Source organism: Pelophylax lessonae, assembly GCF_965119305.1.
Source record: "Pelophylax lessonae genome assembly, chromosome: 13".
NCBI classification, from domain to species: Eukaryota; Metazoa; Chordata; class Amphibia; order Anura; family Ranidae; genus Pelophylax; species Pelophylax lessonae.
The window spans coordinates 119286714-119313272 of NC_138780.1; the positions used below are offsets into that span (position 1 = coordinate 119286714).

Here is a 26559-nt window from a genome sequence, read left to right on the forward strand (position 1 = left end):
TACAAAGATAGACAAATACCACAAACATCAAAGATGTCACATAGTGATGAATCTCATTTGTGAATGGTATACTGTATGTGCACTTCTCAATTTTCAATCCCAGCACAAAAAGGCACCAGGCTCGCTGACGAAAAAGAACCGACCCACATATGGGTCTGCCAAACACTCAACCCCCTTTGCATCAGGTCTTCTTGCCGATATTGATTTGCTTGACTACCTCAATATTTTGCTAATATCAATTACATATGTATTTTTGGAGGTGACCAACACAGCAGATACGGGTCTGATGGGACTCCCCAATTGTCAGTGTAGGATATATGCTCTTAGCATGGATGCTAATCTTCACAGGACATAAAGCCCATGTAGTTGAGATGTGTGCAGGCAGCATATACAGATACTTCTCCCCTACCTAGGGAATTACTCAACATTTTAAGTAGTCACTTTAAGTAGCACTAAGCAATGTTGAACAGTAGGGTGTCCAGTGCAGCTCAGAAAGAGAGATTCTGAGATTATTTTTCTTCAAATAAGCCAAAGCATATTAGTGCACCGCAAATCACATTCAAGAACTTGTGGTTCCAAACCAGATTCTGGGAACCTCTGCTGTAGGTGATGCTACTAATTCTTCTCTGATGAGTAGACATTCCTGTGGGTTTTCTGTTATAGGAGACTACTTGGTTACGTTGACAGAAGCTTTTGTTTCTGATTATGCAGACAGAGCGCTATCAGCAGGTACTGGATTGCTGCACAATGTTGCCCACAGGAATGACAGTTGCTGGTCTAAATCTTTTACATAATCCTTCTAATCAACCCCACAGATTGCTGTGGTAAGTTCAGTGACATTGCACTTCCACCTGTGCTCCAATTCTTGGTATTATGTGATTACTGGTGTGGTATGTCAAAACAGGTAACAACGTAAAGTGAATCTTTAAGGCAGAGAAGAACAGTAATTCAACAGGTCACTGAGGATTTTAGCTAACTGTATTGCAAATTCTTACCTGCTTCTGCATTATATACAGAGGAAGAGGCAATTTTGAGCGTAACTCCACTTTTGTTGAGAAAAAAACATGCCCCTCTGGGTGATCTCTGTACATTGCAGGGATTTTAACAAAAAGTCTTGCTACCTTTTGTTATTCGTAAGAAATAATTTTTTGTTCCTCTGTGCTGAGTGGGTCAAATGGGAGTGGTTTCATAATTATCTATCAGCTGTGGCAGCTGCAGAGCTCTAATGAGAAAATCTGACTTGTATCTTAGGCAGACTTCTGGGAAAATTGGTGAGCCAATCACACAAGCAGGAAATTATGATTCTGGGGTGTGGTCAGTACACATTCTGTGTACAGAACAGCTCCAGGTAGCCATATTGCATTGTATTTTCAGAAAATTACAACAGCTGCAGAATGAAAAGGAAAGGTAATTTTTAAAAAAATTCAATTACAATATGATTTGTGTCGCAATTGTAAACGCTATAATGTTTTTTCTTTATTTGCTGATTTTTTTCCCCACGAAAGTGGAGTTACCGTTTCATTAATTTACTAAAACTATAGGAATTGGGAGGCTCTGCTTGTTGCAAGGAGACAATTAGACCCAGTGTAGTAATAAAAAAAATAAGAGTCATTCGCATGAGCAAAAAATCGCACATCAAACAGAATGCTCCCATTATGCAACACCTGCCTTTAACCTCCCTAGCGGTATTCCCGAGTGTGGCTTGGGGTTAAATTTCAGTGCCAAAATCAGTAACCCTGAGCCACACTCGGGGTACTGCTAGCGAGATCGCTGGATCCTGTAAGAGAGGGTACTCACCTTGTCCCTGGGATCCAGCGATGTATCCCGGCAGTGTGCGGCGGCCGGATCTTCCGCCTGATGCTCTGTGCCCCGGCTTCCATCTCCTGCGACGTGACGCTCACAGGGGGGGTGGAACCGGCGGCAAATTCAAACAGTAAAACACACCAAACACACTGATACATTACAAAATAAAATAAATTCACATTAGATTGCCCCCAGTGCCCTTTCATGCAGTTATACTGTACTTTTTATTTATATATATATATATATATATATATATATATATATATATATATATATATATACACACACACACAGAGATAGAGAAGGTAAAAAAGGGGGAGCGGTATGTCTGTATATTAAGAACAGTGTACAGGTAAATATGAGGGATGATATTAATAATGGAGCTAAGGACGAGGCAGAATCCCTATGGGTAGAGCTTCAAAGGGAAGGCACGGCGGGGAAGGTAATATTGGGCGTATGCTATAGGCCCCCCAACCAGAGGGAGGAGGGTGAGGCGGACCTCCTTTTACAGATAGGATTGGCAGCAAGGATGGGAAACGTCATTATAATGGGGGACTTTAATTATCCAGATATAGACTGGGCAGAAAGAACCGCGCACTCAGCCAAGGCTAGGCAGTTCCTAAATGTTTTGCAGGACAATTTTATGGGTCAGATGGTGAATGCACCGACAAGAAACAATGCGGTACTTGACCTACTGATTACCAACAATACAGACCTGATCACGGATATAGAAATACGGGACAACTTAGGAAACAGTGACCATAGGTCAATAAGTTTCAGTATTAATTACAGTAATAGGAAGCAGAGGGGTAATATAAGAACACTGAATTTCAAAAGAGCCAATTTCCCTAAACTGCGCTTGCTGCTAGAAAATATCAATTGGGATAGAACCCTGGGAACAAAGAACACGGAGGAAAAATGGGAGCGCTTCAAGAGCATACTAAACAGGGGGATTGGCCAGTGCATTCCAAAGGGAAATAAATTTAAAAGAGCAAAAATAAACCCTGGATGGCTAAACTCCAACATAAAAATGTATATTAGTGCTAAAGAAAAGGCCTTCAAAAAATACAAGACTGAGGGGTCATTGGCAGCATTTAAGCATTACAAAGAGTGTAATAAGAAATGTAAAGACGAAATCAGGGCGGCTAAAATAGAACACGAGAGACATATAGCGGAGGAGAGTAAAAAGAACCCCAAGAAGTTCTTTAAGTATATAAACAGTAGGAAAGCGAGGCCAGAACACATTGGCCCCATAAAAGATGACAAAGGAAATATGGCCACTGAGGACAAAGAAAAGGTGGAAGTGTTAAATAATTTCTTCTCTTCAGTCTTCACAAAAGAATCGGGGGGCTACACAAACCCAGCTTGTAAGGCCGAACTAAATAATACACCTCAGGAAGTGCCGCCATGGCTAACAGAGGATAGACTTAGAGCTAAACTAGAGAAACTTAACATAAATAAATCCCCGGGACCGGATGGCTTGCACCCGAGGGTTCTTAATGAGCTCAGCCAGGTGATTGCCAGACCATTATTCTTGATCTTTAAGGATAGTTTACAGACGGGTATGGTGCCAGCTGATTGGAAAAAAGCCAACGTGGTACCAATATTTAAGAAGGGGCCGAGATATATCCCGGGTAACTATAGGCCGGTCAGCCTAACATCTGTAGTCTGCAAAATTTTGGAGGGGATGTTAAGGGACCACATACAAGACTTTAGTAATGAAAACGGTATTATAAGTAGTAATCAGCATGGATTTATGAAAAATCGTTCCTGCCAAACCAATCTATTAACCTTCTACGATGAAGTGAGCAGCCACCTAGATAAAGGTAAGCCTGTGGATGTGGTGTATCTGGACTTTGCAAAGGCCTTTGACACCGTTCCCCACAAACGATTACTGTACAAACTAAGGAAGGTAGGTATGGATCATAAGGTGAGTACCTGGATAGAGAACTGGCTCCAGGGGAGAGTACAGAGGGTGGTGATTAATGGGGAGTACTCGGATTGGGCGGGTGTGGAAAGTGGGGTCCCCCAGGGTTCTGTCCTGGGACCAATCCTGTTTAATTTGTTCATAAATGATCTAGAGGAGGGGATACAATCTCAGTATTTGCAGATGATACTAAACTAGGCATGCCAATATCTTCTATGCAGGATGTGGAAACCTTGCAAGCAGACCTGAACAAAATAACGGGGTGGGCAACTACATGGCAGATGAGGTTTAATGTTGATAAATGTAAAGTAATGCACTTGGGGGCCAGAAACCAGAAAGCAAGCTACTCACTAGGGGGGGAACCTCTGGGTGAGTCTAGGATGGAAAAGGACTTGGGGGTACTGGTAGACAACAAGCTTGGCAGTGGCATGCAATGCCAAGCCGCCGCAAGCAAAGCCAACAGAATACTGGGATGTATAAAAAAGGGGATTCACTCCAGAAATAAAGAGATTATTCTCCCACTCTACAAGACTCTGGTCCGGCCACATCTGGAGTATGCTGTCCAGTTCTGGGCACCGGTCCTCAGGAAGGATGTGCTGGAATTGGAGAAAGTCCAGAGAAGGGCAACAAAAATAATTAGGGGAATGGAGGACATCAGCTATGAGGAAAGACTACAAGCACTGAACCTTTTCTCTCTGGAGAAAAGACGATTGAGGGGGGATATGATATCAATGTACAAATACTGTACTGGTGACCCGAGCATAAGGAACAAACTATTCAGAGAAAGGAGATACAATAAGACACATGGCCACTCACTAAAACTTGAGGAAAGGCGGTTTAACCTTAAAGTGCGTAAGGGGTTCTTCACTGTAAGAACGGTAAGGATGTGGAATTCTCTTCCACAAGCAGTCGTATCAGCAGGGAGCATTGATAGTTTCAAAAAACTATTAGATGGACACCTTAAAGACCACAACATACAGGGGTATACAATGTACGGTTAAAGCAAACACACACACACATCATAGGTTGAACTGGATGGACTGATGTCTTTTTTCAACCTCACTAACTATGTAACTATGTAACTATGTTATAAAGAAGAACGCACAGTAAAAAAAAAATCATAAGTAAATAGTTGGTTTGGGCTGCTCGTTCTTAAGAATTACTAGCAAAATAATGGTACCGCTTTCAGCACCTAAAATCAGAAAGAATCATACCGCCAAGGAGGTTAAGGTGAGCAGTTTGTATTGTAGGAGGTGAAGAAAGGGACAGCTTGTGGTGGCACTTGATTTGTGCGTGGGAAAGAAGATCACCTGGTGGAATTTTTAATATGCTGTAGTACAATTTTACACCTGGGAACAATCACTATTGGTGCACACAGTTAATTTTGCAAATTTCATAGATTTGGATATCATCTGATAATATGTCTTATACATTTTATGTTGAACATTGTGTTGCTGATTCATATTTAAAAGACACTTCGCACATAATTATACACAGGATGGATTGCTATTATATATTTTTATAGGTGTGGAATCATTATTAAGGTTTACACAAGTGTATAGTTTTTGATTTAGTGGGATACTTTTTTTTTTTTTATCAGAGGTTTGAAACGCTTGTTCTGTGTTGGCCGGCTTTTTTCATACAGGATTAGAAGTGGGGCTGCAAACACAGTGTGAGTTTAATACTCAATCGCACACCAGGAAGATTAACAAAACAGCATTTTTGCTTGCACATAATCGGATGATGGAAGTCAGCAGCGCTTTCCCCCATTTACTAAGCTTTGGAGCAAATGCCCTTGCGGAGTGCAACTGCACTTGCAAAGTGCACAGTCTATTTACCTTTAGCAAATCAACCCCACTAAAACTATGGCTTTTTCAAAGTATGTATTTGGAGGCAAGGTAACATGGTAGTTCACCATGTAACTATTATTTCTATATAGCCACACTTTGGCTCTACTATTTGCAATTTGTCTAAAACATTACAAATAGATTGCACTTCCCAAATAAGTTAAAGAGTGTAAAAGCATGTGGAATAAAAACACCAAGTGCGCTATGAATATGCTGCATTTACAATGACTTGATTGTGCCACCCTATTGACAATAGCAACGTCAACCTCTCCTTCGTTATTCACAGTCTATCAAATGTGACATCAGGATGAAGTATAGTGCTGAGTAACAATCGACTACGCCACCACCTTTCCCCTCCATTGTACTAGTTGCACTGTACTGACCTCTACTTCACTCCATCCACAACAAATTCATCAATCTCACTAATGTCAGAAATTTCAACCAAGCTGTCCTCTTATGATGAAGAATAATCGGGTGGAGTTTGGACGTGAAGGAACCCCTAAGGCTGTAATCGTGAGTCAGGTATAATCATTCTTGTATACCAAAGATTGCTTTTAATCCTGGATAATCTCAGTACTATGCAGTCAATTTTATTAACATATCAAATTTGAAAAACAAAAAGTTATAGTTAGTACCACGAGGAAACACAAAAATGTCTTTACCCTGCCAATCCAAACACTGGACAAATAGATTCTGTAGTAGGAACAAACATTGTGTGAATTTGTCTGTCCATATTAATTTCAAGTGCACCCAACGTCATGTCCATAGGCTGTGGTCTGTAACCCAAGCACAACAAGTTTTCATTTCATTAATCAATTACACTGGAACTATCCGGCTCGTGTCAATGGCCTTTATTACAGCGCCATTTAAACAGTACTTTTTACAGCATGTTTTAGCTAAAGAGCTATATAATCAGATATTGTAAGATTTGTTTTAAAACCAAGTATAGGATGCAGATACTAACTCCAGGCCAAATTATTACTTAAGCCCCATCATCCATCTATATATATATATATATATATAGCCAGCATTCAAGCGGTAGTAAAGCCCGCTTTGTGATTTTTTTACCTACAGGTAAGCCTTAATATATGCAAATGAATATCTCCTAAACGTACACCATTTAGGAGATGTTCACCCTGGATGCAGCCAGTGACATCACCAGCACATGCACTCTGAAGGTCCAGCATACCTTTCCAGAACTTCAGAGCTTCGTGCAAAAACCAAGGGATCCCACACACGTGCGCGGGAGTGAGGTCATTTAGGCTTTCGGCCAATTACACAGAGGGAGCGCGCAAACCCAGAAGAAAGACCAGGGGAAGATGTCAGCCCTCTCAGCGGTGACAGCGCGCCATGAGAGGGCTTCATTCCAATGTAAGTATTTCATAATGTGCTAGTATGCAATGCATACTTGCAGAATATTCCATTGTCTTACAGCTGTTTTATTTTTTTTAAACTGCCGTGGTTTACAACTGTTAAAGTGTGTGCAAACACAAAAACACACAGGGCGGGATTTACTAAAACTGGTGAACATAGAATTAAGTGCAGCTGTGCATAGTAACCAATCAGATTCTAGGTTCGCGTTATTGAACAGGTTGGCGTTCGAAGCGGATTGGTTACTATGCACTGCTGAACCAGGATCTGTGTGCACCAGTTATAGTAAAGTTCCCCCAATGTAATATAATGCATCTTACCAGTGATTAGATGTGGTGCCTACATTAGTGTTTTTTTTTTCTCAGTCAATTATTCATTCTCCCAAAAATTACAGGATGGAGATGTCTGCTACTACCTCACAACCAGGATCATTGAGGTCAGTACTTTCATTCAACTGTTGTCAACCTTTTGCATCCAAAGCAAAAACAACCCATTGTGTAAAGGACACCATTTCACAAAAAGCCAGGCAAATTTCCCTGCTTCCCTGCAGCCTCCCTGCAAATGCTTAACAGAAGACAAGATAGAAAATATGCTGCATTGATTTCACACAATTTTGTTAGGCAAAAGTGTAACTCAAATTTGTTCTAAGTACCTTGCATGGGAACAGTTGGTGAAGCTTAAAAACTTACAACTCATGGACACCTGTACTATATTAATCCAGCAACACTACCAAATCAATCTGTGTATTAATCAGAGAGTTAATTATACGTAAATTGGAATTCATAAGAGAAACTGAGCTATTTGTCAAGACTCTAAACTGAGAGAAATTGTTTGGATGGCTTTACAGCTTCTAGAGGATCTAGTGAGTCGTCAGGTGGCTTCACACATACAGGCATAGTTGTGGACTACCAGATATACACAAGGAAGCATTTCATAATCACCACACATTATATTTGAATGCATGAATGAAATTGATCTGCTGATAAAATTAACATATTCAGTTGGCTTTTTAATTTGTTTTTCTTCCATCATATCCAAGTCTTTTAATTCCAACTAGGTTTGACCGTAAGGAAACGTTTCTGACAACTAGTTATCAACTGAAATATATTTCAGACCCACTGATAGAGAATCACTCTTTCACAATGTCTAGTGCCAATTAAAACTTGATCAATAGTCCCAATTTTTAGTTTTTTATTATTATATTATTTATTCTGAATCTAATAAAAAGAGAAAAAGAAGAAAAAACGATTATTTGGTATAACTTCTTATAAAGAGGGTAATAAAAAAAATGGCTTTAGATATAGCCAAAAAAATTCCTGGAGCCAACATACTCCAAACCTAAAAAGAACATCCTTCATGCATGTTTCTAACTACATTAGACACATATCCATAAAAATACTAATATTTTGGAATCTGACATAGCTTGTACAATTGAGACCAGAAATGTACCATTCCAGGTTCAAAGATACACTGAGCATGTGCAAACGTTTAGTTCAAGTAGACCTGAAGGCTACATGTACACTGGCCACTCCTAAACATAACTCTCTTGGCAGCAGAAAAAATGCTAAACGCAGAAAAAAAGTGGCCCCTTGTTTTTGCTGCAACTGCGTTTTTTTCCCCCAAAATGTTTCTCTCCTGAACAGGTTTCTTCTGCGTTCAGGAGAGGGACTGCTACCTGCCCCTAAACTCTGCTGCTCCTAAACTCTGATAAAAGCCTATGTGTACATGGACACGTAGGCTTTTATTGAGTTGAGGTCAGGGGCTGTGTCAAAAAACGGCAAAAGCTCCTAAACGCAGTAGTATATGAGGCCTAAAGATGAAAATATGAAAGCTGTCTTTTTTCTTTCTCAAGCATCTAAATGGCTGTTGCAATATATGTAACCCCCTGAAGGTGTGAGGCTTTTTATCTAAGGGTAGTTCAACTGTAGCCCTTAAATTTGTATTATTATTAAACCAGCTGCAACACATTTTGACACCACCTACAACATAAATAATGAACCATTGACACCAGGTACTGAGCATGTCACCAGACCCCTCATGGGAGGTGAAAGGGAGAAAGACTACTTTTACAGAGGGAATGCTACTACATCTAAACCCCTGACACTATAAATCCAAAAGATTTCAATTCTGTCGCGTTGTTAACAATTGAATTGAATGCATTTGAATTTGTTTTCTTTTTTGAAGTATTATTGGCTCTATAATACTGGCCATGTATAACGTTCCAATCTACATTAGAAATTGTTTTCTAATTGGATTAATATGGCACTATAATACATTTGTCTGTACTTGGTTCCTTTTTTTTCTGTTATCTACACGTTACTTCTGTACATGTTGCATGTGCTGATTCCATGTTCATTTTTCTTATTTTTAATAAACTTGATTGTACAAAAAAAAGATTTAAATTCTGTATTCTTTGTCATATTTTCTTCTTAGAAGGTGACATTTTGTTGCTACCACTGATGACTTTTTTTTCTCTCCCTTTTAAATAGCTCAACTATTTTAGCTTCATCATAAATTATTCAAATTTTTAAGTTTCTTTTTAAATTCTGATTTTGTTTATAATTTTTTTTCCCCTTTTACTGACAAAAATACAAAAACAAAATAACTACCCACCTCACAGGGCGGAACAAACAATCCGACACAACAAAAACAAAAAAAAAAAAAGAGAGAAGGGGGAAGGAAAACCCCACAGGGGGAAGAAGCACAATCATCATAATAGAGTAATTAACAAATGATCTCTATCACAAATAGGATACGTGCACTCTATTCACTTGGACCTTTAGGCATCAAACGTTCACATAGAGTTCCTAAGATAGTAGATATGTTTTTCAATGACAATATATTTGTTAAGCTCCTTTATCCTTTTAGAAAGAGAAGGGAGGATGAGGCAAAGTCTAATTGAGTACAATTAGTCTGTGGGATATAAATAACACTCTCAAAACAGTGAACCCTAGATCCTGATCGATTAAAGATAAATTCACATACCCAAGTATACAGGTAAGAGGGTCAACCAACAAGTTAACCCCAAAAAGCCTGCTAAAAATCCCTACCACTTCAGCCCAGTATCTTCTTGAATTTGGGACAACGCCATAAAAGATAAATTACAGACCCAGGTCTGTGTTCACATCTAGAACAGCAAGGCTCATCTTTCAGGCCAATGTTAAATAAAAATTCAGGAGTTCTAATAAACTATGTAAAATAAACAACTGTGTAGGCCTATGAGTTGGAGATAAGGAAACACTCTGAAGAGATTGTAGAATATCCTCCCAGCTAATATTAAGAATAGAGCCTCTCCCATCGAGACCTACATAATAAAGGAAACCTCAATAGGAATCGATCTAATAATCCATTGTAGATGTCCAAAATCAGTCCCATAGTTGATGAAGCATTACCTATAGTGTTAATAAGAGGAATGGAGGAAAAGGAAACCGATTTCAAATTAGGCTCAGCTTGAATAGTATGCCTCAATTGGAGATCTTGATACAATCACTTAGGATTAATCTCAAATTCTGCCAATAATTGTGCAAAATATTTTAAGGTACCACTATCATAGAGTTGTTCCAGAGTACATATTCCGGCTTTTTCCTATTTCTGGAATCCCTGGAGCTTACAAATTTCAAGAGAAAGGGTATTATCCCAAATGGGGGTAAATTTAGTACAAGAGATAATCCCCAATATATTTTTTTTTTTGTCGCATTCCATATTTTGCGCATTAAGAAAAGAGTAGGGAATGATATCTGCAAAGCCCTTGGAACTGACATCTCCAAAGCTTACAAAGGTAGGCAACCTTGAATCATAAATGAACATACAGTGCCTTGTGAAAGTATTCGGCCCCCTTGAACTTTGCGACCTTTTGCCACATTTCAGGTTTCAAAACATAAAGATATAAAACTGTAATTTTTTGTGAAGAATCAACAAGTGGGACACAATCATGAAGTGAAATGGAATTTGTTGGATATTTCAAACTTTTTTAACAAATAATAAACTGAAAAATTGGGCGTGCAAAATTATTCAACCCCCTTAAGTTAATACTTTGTAGTGCCACATTTTGCTGCGATTACAGCTGTAAGTCGCTTGGGGTATGTCTCTATCAGTTTTGCACATCGAGAGACTGAAATTTTTGCACATTCCTCCTTGCAAAACAGCTTGAGCTCAGTGAGGTTGGATGGAGAGCGTTTGTGAACAGCAGTTTTCAGTTCTTTCCACAGATTCTCGATTGGATTCAGGTATGGACTTTGACTTGGCCATTCTAACACCTGGATATGTTTATTTGTGAACCATTCCATTGTAGATTTTGCTTTATGTTTTGGATCATTGTCTTGTTGGAAGACAAATCTCCATCCCAGTCTCAGGTCTTTTGCAGACTCCATCAGGTTTTCTTCCAGAATGGTCCTATATTTGGCTCCATCCATCTTCACCATCTTCCCTGTCCCTGCTGAAGAAAAGCAGGCCCAAACCATGATGCTGCCACCACCATGTTTGACAGTGGGGATGGTGTGTTCAGGGTGATGAGCTGTGTTGCTTTTACGCCAAACATAACGTTTTGCATTGTTGCCAAAAAGTTCGATTTTGGTTTCATCTGACCAGAGCACCTTTTTCCACATGTTTGGTGTGTCTCCCAGGTGGCTTGTGGCAAACTTTAAACGACACTTTTTATGGATATCTTTAAGAAATGGCTTTCTTCTTGCCACTCTTCCATAAAGGCCAGATTTGTGCAGTATATGACTGATTGTTGTCCTATGGACAGAGTCTCCCACCTCAGCTGTAGATCTCTGCAGTTCATCCAGAGTGATCATGGGCCTCTTGGCTGCATCTCTCTCTGATCAGTCTTCTCCTTGTATGAGCTGAAAGTTTAGAGGGACGGCCAGGTCTTCGTAGATTTGCAGTGGTCTGATACTCCTTCCATTTCAATATTATCGCTTGCACAGTGCTCCTTGGGATGTTTAAAGCTTGGGAAATCTTTTTGTATCCAAATCCGGCTTTAAACTTTTCCACAACAGTATCTCTGACCTGCCTGGTGTGTTCCTTGTTCTTCATGATGCTCTCTGTGCTTTAAACGGACCTCTGAGATTATCACAGTGCAGGTGCATTTATACGGAGACTTGATTACACACAGGTGGATTCTATTTATCATCATTAGTCATTTAGGTCAACATTGGATCATTCAGAGATCCTCACTGAACTTCTGGAGAGAGTTTTCTGCACTGAAAGTAAAGGGGCTGAATAATTTTGCACGCCCAATTTTTCAGTTTTTTATTTGTTAACAAAGTTTGAAATATCCAATAAATGTCGTTCCACTTCATGATTGTCTCCCACTTGTTGTTGATTCTTCACAAAAAATTACAGTTTTATATCTTTATGTTTGAAGCCTGAAATGTGGCAAAAGGTCGCAAAGTTCAAGGGGGCCAAATACTTTCGCAAGGCACTGTAGGCTGTAGGAAGTAGAGGACATCTCAGAGTTCCACCCTGCTAAATGTTATAACTGGGCCGTTAAGAAAGATTTTGTTAAAACTCTAATTTTATCCTTGGTGACTTCCTCCTCCAGATCAGGCCCCTAACTATAGTATTAACCCTTACAAAGATCCTCGGGGGTATCCATATAGGAGAATTATGAAGACAAAACAGCAACCGTGGCAACCAAATCATTTTAAGCAAATTAATTCTCTAAAAGAGGTAACTTGCACCCACAGTGCTTTTGAAATTTAGAAAGTAAAGGAAGAATATTTTCTGAGATGTAATCTTAAGGAGAGTTAGACATATTAACCCCCAAGTATTTAAGCAAAGGTACAACCTTAACCAGTTCCCTACTGACGTATAGTAAAATGACGCCATCAGGAACACTCCATCCCTCCGGGGGCATGCAGCGCGGCGATCGTGGATGAGGTTTGTCTCACGGACAAAGTCCTACCCCGATCAGGGAGGGTAAATAGCCATTTCAAGGTAGTACATTGGCGACAGAATCAGGGGAGGAAGCAGTTCCTCCTAAAACAGAAGACCAGGCAGCCACCAGTAGCGCCATACACCCTAATGACCAATTGGCAAACGCTAATGGGGCTAGACCCCAGGAGGAAAGGCCCAGCACTGGAATTTCACACCAGACTCAAAAATTTAGGACCCAAACCCATCTTCCGGATGCCTTAGCAAACCCATTGTGGCTGCCTTCTAGCTCAGGGTCAGCTACAATCCCCCCACAGCCAGGTGTGCAGGTCAACACCAAAAATTTTTCTGAGATAGAATTTTTCACTGACGAGTTACTTCAAAGCATCGTGGACCAAACTAGTCTTTTTGCCCGACAATACACAGAGAACAACCCCAACACATGCTATTGCCGTTCTTTCGAATGGAGACACCTAGCAGAAGAGGAGCTTAGATTGTTTTTGCGCCTTACGATCAACATGGGGCTTACAAAAAAAAACAAAAAAACGAATTGCATGCTTATAGGTCTACCAACCCCATCCACCACATGACAATTTTTTCAGCGGTCATTTCCAGGTCCCGATATGACATGATTATGCACTTCCTGTATTTTAGCGATAACTCACAGTGCCCTCTCCAATTTTGATAAATTATAAAAAATTTGATTTTTTTCTAAGAGGTTTGCTGAACTTTATGGCCCTGACCAGAACATCTCTGTGGACGAATCCCTGGTCCATTTCACAAGCCAGTTGGGATTTAAACAGTACATTTCCAGTAAAAGGGCAAGGTACGGATTGAAGCTCAACATACTCTGTGAAAGCACCACTAGATATGTGTACGCCTTCCGTGTGTACGAAGGCAGAGACTCCAAGCTCCAGCCTCCTGAGTGCCCAATGTACATGGAAATAAGTGAAAAAATTGTCTGGGACCTAGCATTTCCCCTGTTGCAAAAGGGGTATCACATTTACATGGACAATTATTATACGGGTTTGCCCCTTTTCCACCACCTGTACCTGCATGGACGATTCTTTTGCTGCTGCTGACTAAATCCCTGCCTGCTACCTGGACCAATGCTTTGGCTGTGCTGACAATATCTCTGCCTGTACTGACTATGGACAGTATTCCTGCCTGTTGCCTGGACAATCCTTTCGCTGTCATTGTCCGTGTTCCTGCCTGCTCCTTTGACCAATCCTCTCCTCTGTGGACCACTGCACTGCTAAAACCACAGGTAATCTTTTGTTTACCCTTTGTTCAGCAGAATGTATTTTGGTGTGTAATTGGATAGAATATAGAATATACATTGGGGAGTTTGCTTTCCAAAATGGGGTCATTTCCATTGTCCTGTTGCTCTAAGGCCTTCAAAAGTGTGATAGGTAGTCAGGAAATAATATCAATTAATAATAATAATATCATTTATGCTCCTAGAAAGCCTGGAGGTGCTACTTGGATGTTTTAACTCTCTTTAGTTGCCAGGCTGTGTAAAAGTCTCACACATGCAGTATCGCCATACTCCGGAGAAGTAGCAAAATGTATTTTGGGGTGTAATTTTTGCTGTACATGCAATGTGTTAGAAGTTTCTTATAAATTGACAACTTTGTGTAAAAAAAAAAAAAAAATAATAATAATTTGTGTTCATCTTCCTAAGAATTGAGGGAAAAAATTACAACTTCAAAAAACTCACCATGCCTCTTACTAAATACCTTGTCTACTTTCCAAAAAGGGGTAATTTGGGGGGGGGGGGTATTTGTACTGTCCTGTCATTTCAGGGCCTTAAGAAATGGGATAGGCAGTCAGTACACCAGGTGTGATCAATTTTCAATGATTGTACCATAGCTTGTAGACTAACTTTCACACAGACTAAATAATATACACTAATTTGGGTTATTTTTACCAAAGATATGTAGCAGTATAAATTTTGGCCCAGATGTATGAAGATAAATTATGTTTTTGCAAAATTTTAGAATAGAAACTAAAAAAAAAAATGTGTTTATCTTTCAAAATGTTCGCTCTTTTTTCACTTATATCACAAAAGGTAAAAAACCCAGTGGTGATCAAATACCACCAAAAGAAAGTTCTATTCGTGTGAAAAGGCGGAAGTGATGTCGGTGGCCGTGGCCACAGAGGGGGGAGAAAGAGGAAGTACAATCAAAAATGCCCTGAAAATAAGGTAAGAGAGACCCCCGAAAAAAATTGAAAATGCCCAATTGTTGATCAGCATAGCGAGCACTCCAGGAATCATTAAAGTTGCAAAAAAGGGCCAGAACTCCACTTTAAGGACACTTTCCTGTCCATGAATCCAGCAATGTCGCCACCTGAGCTGATTTTTTATTCAGCTATCGGGTGCTGCCCCCGCCATCTTCACGAGAAACCGGCGTTGCGGCTTCACAGCCGGTTCCCTACTACGCATGCGAAAAGCGTGCTGCGTTCTGCGGGGGAAGAAGGAGGGGGGTTTGTTGCAGCCTGATTTTGACAGGTACCCTCTCCGCCTCAAAAGGTGCCACATGTGGCAGCGGAGGGGGGGAGCATACAAGCAGAGATTTTGGGTGGAGCTCCACTTTAAGGTGTGCCAACGAGGGGGGTAGAGGTTCAGGTAATGGATCTATAGGGAGCAACATCAAATTCTCCCACTTAATAGCAAGCCCCGAGAACCTTTCAAAGACATCTACCAGTTGCATCACCACTGGTAGAGAATTTTGAGTATTCAAGATAGAGCAGATTACGGTACTTTTTGCAATACTATCATTGGTCATTTAAGATATGGTGAAACTGTACTGTTAACATGTGGGGTATTAGTGGGCACTTTTTTTGTGGATTTTTTTGTGGAAGCTGTATTGAAATATAGAGCGTTAGTACAGTGCATTCATGAAGTATTCAGACCCCCTTCACTTTTTCAATTTTATTATGTTGCAACCTGATGCTACAGTTGCTTAAATTTTTTTTTTCTTATTACACTCGGTATCCCACAATGAGAAAGTGAAAACCACATTTTAGAAATTTCTGCAGATTTATTCACCCGTTCCCACCCAGCCAATCTTTCATCGATCATGGTAGATGTCATATGGGACAGTTCGTGTCCCTGATCACTGCCACACCTGTTATACGCTGTACTGAACTGGTGACAGTATGTAAAAAAAAAAAAAAAGTTTAAATTTTACAAGAAATTATGACAATAAATTACAACTTAAAAAAACTCGCCATGCCTTTAACTAAATACCTTAGACAGTCTACATTCCAAAAAGGGGTTATTTGGGGGATATTTGTACAGTTCTGACATTTTTGGAAGTTTGTGGATTGTATAACTTTCATACAGACTAAATAATATACACTGAATTGGGTTATTTTCACCAAGGAAATGTAGAAGAAAACATTTTGGCCTAAATGCATGAAGAAAGATTATTTGCAAAATTCCATGTCTTTTTTTTTTTTTTCCAAAATTTTCTGTATTTTTTCATTTATTTAGCAAAAAATAAAAACCCAGTAGTGATAAAATACCACCAAAAGAAAGCTTTATTTGTGTGAACAAATTGCTAAAAATTTAGTTTGGGTACAGGGTGGACAGTGGGGATGGTGTCATTTAAAATGCAACAGCGCTGAAAGCTGAAAATTGGCTGAGCAGGAACGGGGTAAAAGTGGGTATGAAAGTGGTTAAAAAGAAAAAACTGAAATATCACCTGTACTTACAGCAGAACTATACTCCCCTCAGCTCCAGCAATGCAGTGTCCCCGAGCTCCCTATCTGGCCACTGACATCTTTGGGCAGCCAGCTTCTCTGTCTCGATCGCCTGGAGGGATGACATCACTCCGGTGCATGCCCGGAAGTTCAGTCTGTGGCTCACTGTACAAGGGTTGACAGGCAGGGAAGTAACTTTAGTATATCTCTTCTGCATTAAAATTCCTGCCTCTTCACCCATTTTTAATTTTTAAAGTTCCACTTTTTAGGTATTCCGACTCAGTACTTTTTGGAAGCACCTTTGGCAGCAATTACAGCCTCACATTTTTTGGGGTATGACGGGACAAGCTTTGCACACCTGAATTGGGGAATTTTCTGCCATTCTTCTTTGCAATTCCTCTCAAGCTCAGTCAGGTTGGATGGGGACCATCAGTGGACAGCCATTTTCAGGTCTCTCCGGGGATGTTCAATAGGGTTCAAGTCTTTCATAGGGTTCACTCTAGAACATTTACAGAGTTGTCCCTAAACCACTCCTGTGTTGTCTTGGCGGTGTGCTTAGGATCCTTGTCATGTTGGGAGGTGAACCTTCGGCTCAGTCTGAGGTCGTTAGCGCTGTTGAACAGGTTTTCATTGAGAATATCTCTTTGCCCCATTCAACTTTACCTCAATCCTGTCTCCCAGTACCTGCTGCTAAAAAACACCCCCACAGCAAGATGCTGCCACCACTATGCTTCATTGTTGGGATGGTATAGGGCAGGTGGTGAGTGGTACCTGGTTTCCTCCAGATAGAATGTTTAAAATTGAGGCCAAACAGTTCAATCTTGGTTTCATCAAACCAGAGAATCTTGTGCTCCCAGTCTAAGAGTCCTTCAAGTGCTTTTTTGCAAACTAAGTGTTTTGCACTAAAGAGAGTCTTCCGTCTAGTCACTCTGCCATAAAGCCAGATAGGTGGAGGGCTATCCTTATGGAGCTTTGCTCTATCGCCACATGATCTCTGGAGCTCAGTCAGAGTGAGCATCGGGTTCTTGGTCACCTCTCTTACCAAGGCCCTTTGATTGCTCAGTATGGCCAGGCAACCAGCTCTTGGAAGTGCCTGATTGTGCCAAACATCTTCCATTTGATAATTAAGGAGGCCACTATGCTCTTGGGAACTTTCAGTGCAGCAGAAATTTTTTGTAACCTTCCCCACATCTTTGCCATGTCATCTGAAAGTCAGTGAGATGCAATAGGCAGCAAGTAAACATGTTATGCCTAAAGCTGATGTGTTAAACGTAGAAAAATGGAAAATGGGCATCACAGTTTGTTGTGTATGGGGCTGGGTAGCCACAGACCGATCAGGGTGCCCATGCTGACCCATGTCCACAGCCAAAAGCATGCACAAAGTGCACGTGAGCATCAGAACTGAACAACAGAGCATTAGAAGAAGGTGGCCTGGTCTGATGTATCACGTTTTCTTTTACATCATGTGGAAGGCTGGATGGTCAGGTGCATATACGTCACTTATCTGGGGAAGAGGTGGCACCAGAATACAGTATAGGAAAAAGGTAAGCTGGTGGAGGCAGTGTGATGCTTTGGGCAGTGTTCTGCTGTGAAACCTTGGTCCTGAACATTCATGTTGATATTACTTTGACACGTGCCACCTACCTAAACATTGTAGCTTACCAAGAACACCTCTTTATGGAAATGGTATTCCATAATGGCAATGGCCTCTTTCAGCAAGATAATGTTGTTGTGTTCATCAAGCCATTCTTGAACCATTTTCACAGTGTGACAGGGCACAAGTTTGAGGTGTTGACCTGGGGTCCAAATTCCCCAGATCTCAATCCATTGAGCATCTGTAGGATGTGCTGGTAAAACAAGTTCGATCTACGGAGACCCCACCTCGCAACTCCTACTGATGGCTTGGTGCCAAATACCCCAGCATACCTTCAGATGTCTAGTGGCATCCATGCTGCAATGGGTCAGGGCTGTTTTGGCAGCAGAAGGAGGGGCCTACTCAAAATTAGGTGGGTCTTCATTATGTTATGACTCATCGATGTGTATATATATATATATGAGTGTATATAGTGTATATATATATATGTGATTTTGTATACACACAGTGTGTATATATATATATATATATATATATATATATATATATATATATATATATATGAGATTTTCCATATACTACCAACCCATGTAAAAAAAAATACTTTTTATGGGTATTATTATTACTGAATATCAGAGGATATGGTGCAACTGACATCTATAGGCAGTCACTGTTAAGTGATCTGTTTTGCAGTTGTGTATATTGCTTTCTTTTCCATTCCTGCAAATTTCTGCATTATTATTCAGCTAACTTCTTTCCTTTGCCTTTTTTTCAAAAATGTCCCTCTTTTGTACTCCTTTTACTTTGTTTTCTCTCTCACTTTCTGCCCTTTCTACTAGTGCTCAATTTTTCTTTGATTTGCTCTTCAATACACCATAGCAAACATGTTCCCAAGTAACCACTGACACGCAATGATTACTCAGTTATACTCCCCTCACTTTGCTGTCACCACAGTAAATCATACAATTTAAAGTAAACCTTACACCTGATGATATGCAATGTCTGCTTTTTAAATGCGACACCTCTCCAACTTGCTGAATAAAGCAAAAAATAAAATAAAATGACCTTTTATACCTTTTCTCGGGCTGCCATACAGTATATTTTTTAACTTTTCCTTTCCAGGTGTTTTTACCATGTTTTATTCACTAGTTCAGCTATGGTTTTTCATTATTCAAACCTATTTATATTGGTTTACAGTCATGTCTATTGTAAATGTCTATTGTATAAGTTTCATTTTGGTTACACACTTGAATTGCATTTATGAAAACGTGAGATGCTGCTTTCTATTGGTTGACTCAGATTCTAACATTCTAACTATACATTTTGCTGCAGATTAGGTTGATGCTGTATTAATAAAAATGATTTTAGGTTATTCACAGTGCATTTATGAATCCTTAATGCACTTTGTATTTTCTAACCTAATATTTTCTATATTGCATCTGTAAACCTTAACTGGAAATTCTTTGCTGCTTTTCCTCCAAATTCTCATTCAGATGAGCAAATGCATACCTAAGTACCTAAAGGAAAACATAAGAGTGGAAAAACTGCTTATGTAGAAACATAGAAGAGTGACAGGGGACAAAAGGGCCCATCAAGTTTGCCCCATTTTTTTTTTTTTTTTTAATCATACATGTTTTTGCGTGCTTTTGTTTTTTTGTTAACTTTTTTTGTCTGAGTATAGATCTATATTTGTCCCAAGCATGTTTGAATCCACTTATTGTTCACAGACTCACTACCTGTGCTGAAAGTCTATTCCAAACATCAGCTACCCTTTCAGTAAAATAATACTTTCTAAAATTAGTCTTGAACTTTCTTCCTGCTAATGTGTCCTTGTGTTCATGATCATATGTTTATATTCAAAATACTGCCCTCTTGAACCTTATTCACCCCATTGATGTATTTAAAAGTTTCAATCATGTCTTCCCTTTCCCTTCTCTCCCCCAGACTGTACATATTAAGTTCCTGAAGTCTCTCTAGATAGGTTTTCTCCCCCAAACCTTTCACCATTTTTGTTACCTGTCTCTGGACTCGTTCTATCTTATTATTATCTTTTTGTAAGTGAGGTCTCCAGCACTGGACACAATAAGTGACACTAACTTTGGTAGGGGTGCAGATATATACTGTACAGTATGTGGTTTAATTCAGGTAGTAACTAGTGTTGCTTGAAGATATCTGTGTTCAGTTCATCAGCAGTTTCGTCCAAACAGGCTGAAAATGGGCAAAAACCCTAACACCACCGAAGTCAAGGTAATGGAATTGGGGTAGGAGGTTTGGCAGTCCTACTCAAAGGGCCATCAGATGTGTCACCAAAATATTGGGAAGCCACCTGACATAATATTGGACAACTCTGAAAATTAAAAAGTAATTTTTGATACGGATTTCATATTTTACAAACTTTTATAGTTTATATTCCATAGTTATTAAATTGTCTGTAGATAAGCCAATAAAGGGCAGACTCAGCAACAATGTAAATACAATGCTTTCTCTTAACTGTGGTGATAAGAGATCAGTGACACAAGGAGTGCACTGTTTGTAATGAGTTGCCCCACTAATAGACCTGCATTGTGGGAAGAAGCAGTAAAGTATAACCATTGTGTAGCACTGTAAAGCAGGAAGCAGTTTCCCCATATGTAATAATGTAATGATAAAATATGTCTGTATGTGTGTGTGCGTGTGTATTTTTTTTTTTTCATTATATCAAAACACATACAAATTTTGGGTAAAACTTTTTTAAAGCAGTAACACATCTTAATATTTTTTTAAATCAAGCAGATCTATTTAATCGCCTTCCCCCCACCGTATAGTAAAATGACGGCAGAGCGGGGCAGCTCTCGTTCTGGGCCGAAGTCATATGATGTCGCCCAGTCTCGTTGTGATTGCTTCCCCAGGAGAGTGGGCAGCACGGCGATCACGGGCTTCCTGTGTCTCTGGGACACAGCACGACCCCGATCTTGGTAAAGAAAAATAAAAAGTTACGCTGGGGGCGGAACTTTTAAGGCAATTGACCATCAAGAAAGTAAAAGTATATGCACAAATGTAAAATTATATGAATTTATTGAAGACATACAAATGAGAAATAACACACAAGGATAAAAAACATTTAACATGACATGCGGTGAGAATACATCACTGGAGAAACATGCAAGGCGAGAGCATATGGAGTCTCCCAAAACTAGACCTGACGTGTTTCGGGCAGAACCCTTTATCCGAAAGTCTATTGGGATACAATTCGCTCGCAGAGTTTCCAGATGATTGCAACCGCATACAAAAAGCTGCCGCAGCCCAAAGAGTCTGCAGCACTGGATAGAAGCGCACCAGTCAGGGGAGGCAAGAGGACCAAGGGGGAAAAGGGAGTAGGAGAGCCAGCAGCAAATAGATCAGGTAAAAGTTGTGTTGTAACTTATTTGTTAGTTTTATTATGCTTGGGTCCTCAGTGGCCTATCCCGCGAGGATCTCAAAAGGCAAATGGCGAGACACAGAAGAGTATCTATACTGTAACGGAAGGCCACGGGAAATAGTGAGGCTGGTGGCTGAGGTAATAGTGTGCTCTTCCCCCAGTGCGGCAAGGACCATGGCTCTTTACCCATGTGATCAGCTGTGTCCAATCACAGCTTATCACATGTAAACAAGGAAGTGCCGTTTTTTCGGCTCTCCTCGCCTCACACTGACAGACTGAGAAGAGGAGAGCCGATCAGAGGCATTTCTTTACAGGGAAAACATGTATAGGTAATCAGGGCACTGATCATGAGTACTCCGGCCATCACTGATGGCCCTAACAGTGGCCATCAGTGATGCCACTCTGTGCTCATCTGTGATGCCAACCTGTACCCATCAGTGACACCAGTCAATGCCCATCAGTGGTGCCAATTTGTGACAATCAGTGAGGTCAATCTATGCCCATCAGTGATGCCAATCACTGCTGTCTTTCAGTGCTCATCAGTGCCACCTATCCGTGCCACCTATTATTGCCCATAACTGCCACCTATCAGTGTCTATCAGTGCCCATCAGTGCCGTTTATCAGTGCTGCATATCAGTGCCCATCAGTACTACCTAATCAGTGTCCTTGAGTTCTGCCTCATCAGCGCACATCAGTGAAATTACTTATTTACAATGTTTCCTGACAGAAACTAAGAAAACCTTTTTTTTTTTTCAAAATTTTCAGTCTTTTTCTATTTTTTTTTTAGCAAAAAATAAAAAAAACCAACAGTGATTAAATACCACCAAAAGAAAGCTCTATTTGTAGGTAGAAAATGAATTGGCATTCAAAGGGTGACAGCGCTGAAAGCTGGCCTTGGCAGGAAGGGGGTGAAAGTGCCCAGTAGGCAAGTGTTTATTAAAAACATTAAAAAAACTATAGATTCTCTCTACAGCAGAATGTTTTATGCATAATCATTAACAATCAGTTGTTATGTCTATATTTCACTGCAGACTTACCTGGTTTTTACCACATCTAGAGGGTGCATCAGGCAGATTTCTACAAGGCCTGTCATAAAGAAATAAGATTGTTAGATATGATCATTAGAAAAAAACATCCATGCATAAAATACATTTCTTCATTATGGTTTTTAATATACTGCACATTACCTTAAAAAAATCAACATTGAGCAGTAGGCATTGATCTTTATGTAATAAGGCACTGCAAAAAAGTAAGTCATCTCGTTCACCATTCCTTCCCTGGGGTTTGGATGCAGCTCACATGTCTCTTTATACACTTGTTTTGGGGCATACTCACCACTCCTCTCCTATCCATAAGTCACCAAATTAATGTTTCTCTGATCACTCACCTTTTTAATACAGAGTTCTTGCCTTCCAAAGATTTGACTATAACCATATTTTGTAGATTCACCTACGTGTTCACCCAACCGAGAGACTATTGCCAACCCAAGATTTTCCCATTCTTTAATATAAATTCCAGGTCTCAGTAATATTCAGTATATTAACCACTTGCCGACTGCCTAACGGCAGTCAGCCCCTCTCAGGCAAAGTGACGCAGATCTACGTCGCTAGCCTGTGAGGGTCTAGGGAGCGAGCGTGCGCTGCCGGAGGACCCCCCCGCGCGTGTGACCGGCGGACCCGATGTCCGCTGGTCACTCTGCGATCGCAGCTGCAGAGGGAGAAAGTCAGGCGGCTAGTGTAAACAAGCCGCCAGTCATTCTTCCCTTTGTAGAAACTGTGATCACACGGTTCTACTATGTAGGACCGTTGATCACTGTTCCTACAGCTCAACCCACAGCCAATCACAGTTAGAATCACGCCCCTAGGGACACACACAGCCCCTCCCTCTCAAATAAAGTTAACCCCTTCACTACCAGTGTCATTTTGCAGTAACAGTGCATATGTATAGCACTGATTACTGCAGTAATGTCACTGGTAACCCCAAAAGTGTCAAAAATGTCAGTCAAGGGTCCGATCTGTCCGCCACAATGTCGCAGTACCGCAAAAAAAAATCGCAGATCGCCGCCATTACGCGTTAAAAAAAACAACAAAAATAACAAAAATCTTTCCCTTTGTTAGTAAACGCGATAACTTTTGCGCAAACCAATCAAAATACGCTTTTTGCGATTTTTTTTACCAAACATAGGTAGCATAAAACAAATTGGCCGAAAATGTTAAAAATTTTGATTTTTACATTTTTTTTGGGGGAATTTCATATAAAAAAATGTGAAAAATATTGCTATTTTTTGCAAAATTGACGCTCTTTTTTTGTTTATAGCGCATGATCAAAAAATCGCACAGGTGATCAAATACCACCAAAAGAAAGCTCTGTTTGTGGGAAAAAAAGGATGTCAAATTCGTTTAGGTACAGCGTCGCACGACCGCGCAATTGTCCTTTAAAGTCATGCAGTGCCGAATCGCAAAATACCCCCTGGTCAGGAAGGGGGTAAAATCTTCGGGGCTTAAGTGGTTAATGATGCAGCCAAGGTTATAATAAGGTTCACAGGTTTTCCCCCAGAAATAAGGAACAAGCTATAATACAGTGCATAGTCTTTGCCCTTAGTCAGCAAGAGCCAATAAATTGAATTGACTGATAACCCAGCCCTCTTCCAATAGAAGGGTGGAAGTACCACGCCATATTGCCAATGTCTTTTGAGGCCATTACGGGGAGATGTAAATACTATGTAGGGAGATTTATTATGGCATTAACACATGTCCACCTCATGGCAGTGCTTGGCTTTGCATGCCTATTTGTTTGACAATAGCTTGATGTGATAACAGACATGATAGCAACATTTGCCTACTATAGACTTCAATGGGGTTTATTGCAATGTTTGCAAACTTCAAACATGATTTGTAAAACTCCCATGCAACCCATGCAGATTTGCTCATCCCTACTCATCAATGACAAAGTACCATCAGTTGTCAACCATGGAAACTCTCATCAAGCAAGCGCTGTTCAATTTACACTTAGCCTGCAATCTAAGTGCTGTTCGCCTCACCCCAGACTTTTAAGGGCAAAAGATTTCTGCCTGCATATCAAGTGGCTCCGAGGGAAAGCATAGTCATGCAAAGTCTGAAACAACCAAACATACAGTTCCCGTATTGACCGCTGATCATGGGAAGGCTATTCCAATTTAAAGCACCAGGAGGCAGCACAAATGAAGCCTAAATTGGAGTACAGGTATAAATATCTTCATTGCACTTGGGTTGGTATACTTTTGATCAGACCATGCAGCCTCTAATAGCCACTGTGGTTATAAAAACCCTCTGGAACCCTAAAATTCAATCAGGCCTTTGGGGTTATAGCGGGCTTAAAGCTGTTGTGGTCATTAGCTTTTCTGAACAGTGAACTAGCTGTTATTTTTATGGCATATTTCTTACTGAAATTTATGTGTCAGCTGGTCATACATAGAGAGACTGCCACATGATATGGACGATTTAGACTTATATGCTGTAATGTCTGCAATATGTGACTTCATATTTATGTTTGCCAGCCCTAGTAGGCTGACGTTATGGCTTACCAGCACTGCACCCCTCCCCTTGCCGGTAGCCAGGGGTCAGCTGTAATGACAGCATCCCCCACTGCCAGGTGAGCCTGCAGTGACAGATGCAAACAGGCAGCTTGTAATTAGCTGAACTTCAGCCAAGACAAATATTTCAGATCAGTTTCCTTAACAATCCGCTTTAATCATTTATTAATAGACTTTCTGGCTGGGATACAAAAGGTGAGGTTGAAATAACAGAAGAAGAATGCCAGCCAATAAATCATCGCAAACCTGCAGAGCTGACACAGGGCTAACCTCTTCAAGTACTGCTAGGGCCACAATCAGGGCATGATACGATGCCAAGCTTGCTGCCACTTCTTGGCCTGACCGGGGCATGGATACTGTTCAGCTAATTAGAACTTCCTATCCTGACAGCACTGAAAGATGTCAGAACATTCAATATTTATTTGATTAATTTTGAACGACAGTAATAAATTAGCAGATGCTTTTCATTTTTAACAGTAAGAAGTCATGTAAGCTTAAATCATTTCTACAAGACACCCATTGTAGTTCATCTGCTAACTCACAGTTTATGTATTTGCTATTTTGTGCCATCATTTAAAGTGTAACATTCTCCTCTGGGTGATCTCTGTACATTGCAAGGGTTTTAACAAACTTTGTTGCAGATTCCTACCTTTTATCATTCTGTTTGTTCCTCTGTGCCCGTGCTTAGTGAGTCTAATGGGAGTGGTTTCATAATGATCAACCAGCTGCTGCAGAATCAGGGCTCTAATGAGGAAACTTGCAGGGTCTGCATCCCTTTACACGTTATTTCCTATTGGGAGTACCTTGCCAAAAATGACATTTTTGTAGGAGTGGATGCCAAAAATCTGACTTGTATTGTAATGCAGACTTCTGGGACAATCGGTGAGCCAATCTGGGAAGCATGAAATTATGTTTTTGGGGCACGTTCTGTACACAATCTGTGTACAGAACACCTCCAAGTAGCCATGTTGCATTGCACTTTACAGAAAATTACAGATTGAAAAGAAAAGGTCATTTTTAATAATTACAAATATTAATGATACAATATTATTATTATTAATTTAATATAATATTAATATATACAATTATTTATTACAATTAAAATATGACTTGTGTCACAATTGTATATGTTATATTATTTTTTTTATTTGCTATTTTTTCCCCATGAAAGTGGAGTTAAACTTTAACAAGCCATAATTATAGAACTTTAGGTCTCATGCACATTAAGGCAGGCCATACATGTGTTGAATTTTGAAAGAAGTCTTTGGAACATCAGAAATTTTGTGCATTTTGTGATTCGATGATGCCTTCATTAATTTAGAAATTCGACTGACCAAGCCTTCAATTTCGCCTTATATTGTTACAGAAAATAATTTTCGTGGCCTGGGAATTTTCCTTTCTTTCCGGGAATTTTCTTTTCTTGCAATCATGCACATTTCTTTTTTGATATTTCTCGCACGATT

The 26559-nt window shown here is 40.0% G+C and overlaps 1 protein-coding gene across 3 annotated transcripts in view; it reads right to left on the reverse strand.

Annotated features, from left to right (window-relative positions):
- SLC25A21 (solute carrier family 25 member 21) overlaps nucleotides 1-26559 on the reverse strand; it is a 611357-nt gene that overhangs the window by 259732 nt on the left and 325066 nt on the right. For all 3 annotated transcript variants that reach the window (XM_082275211.1, XM_082275210.1, XM_082275212.1), the window contains exon 3: nucleotides 22563-22611. In XM_082275211.1, coding sequence (XP_082131337.1) covers nucleotides 22563-22611 — 49 coding nt within the window. The remainder of the gene's footprint in view (nucleotides 1-22562; nucleotides 22612-26559) is intronic.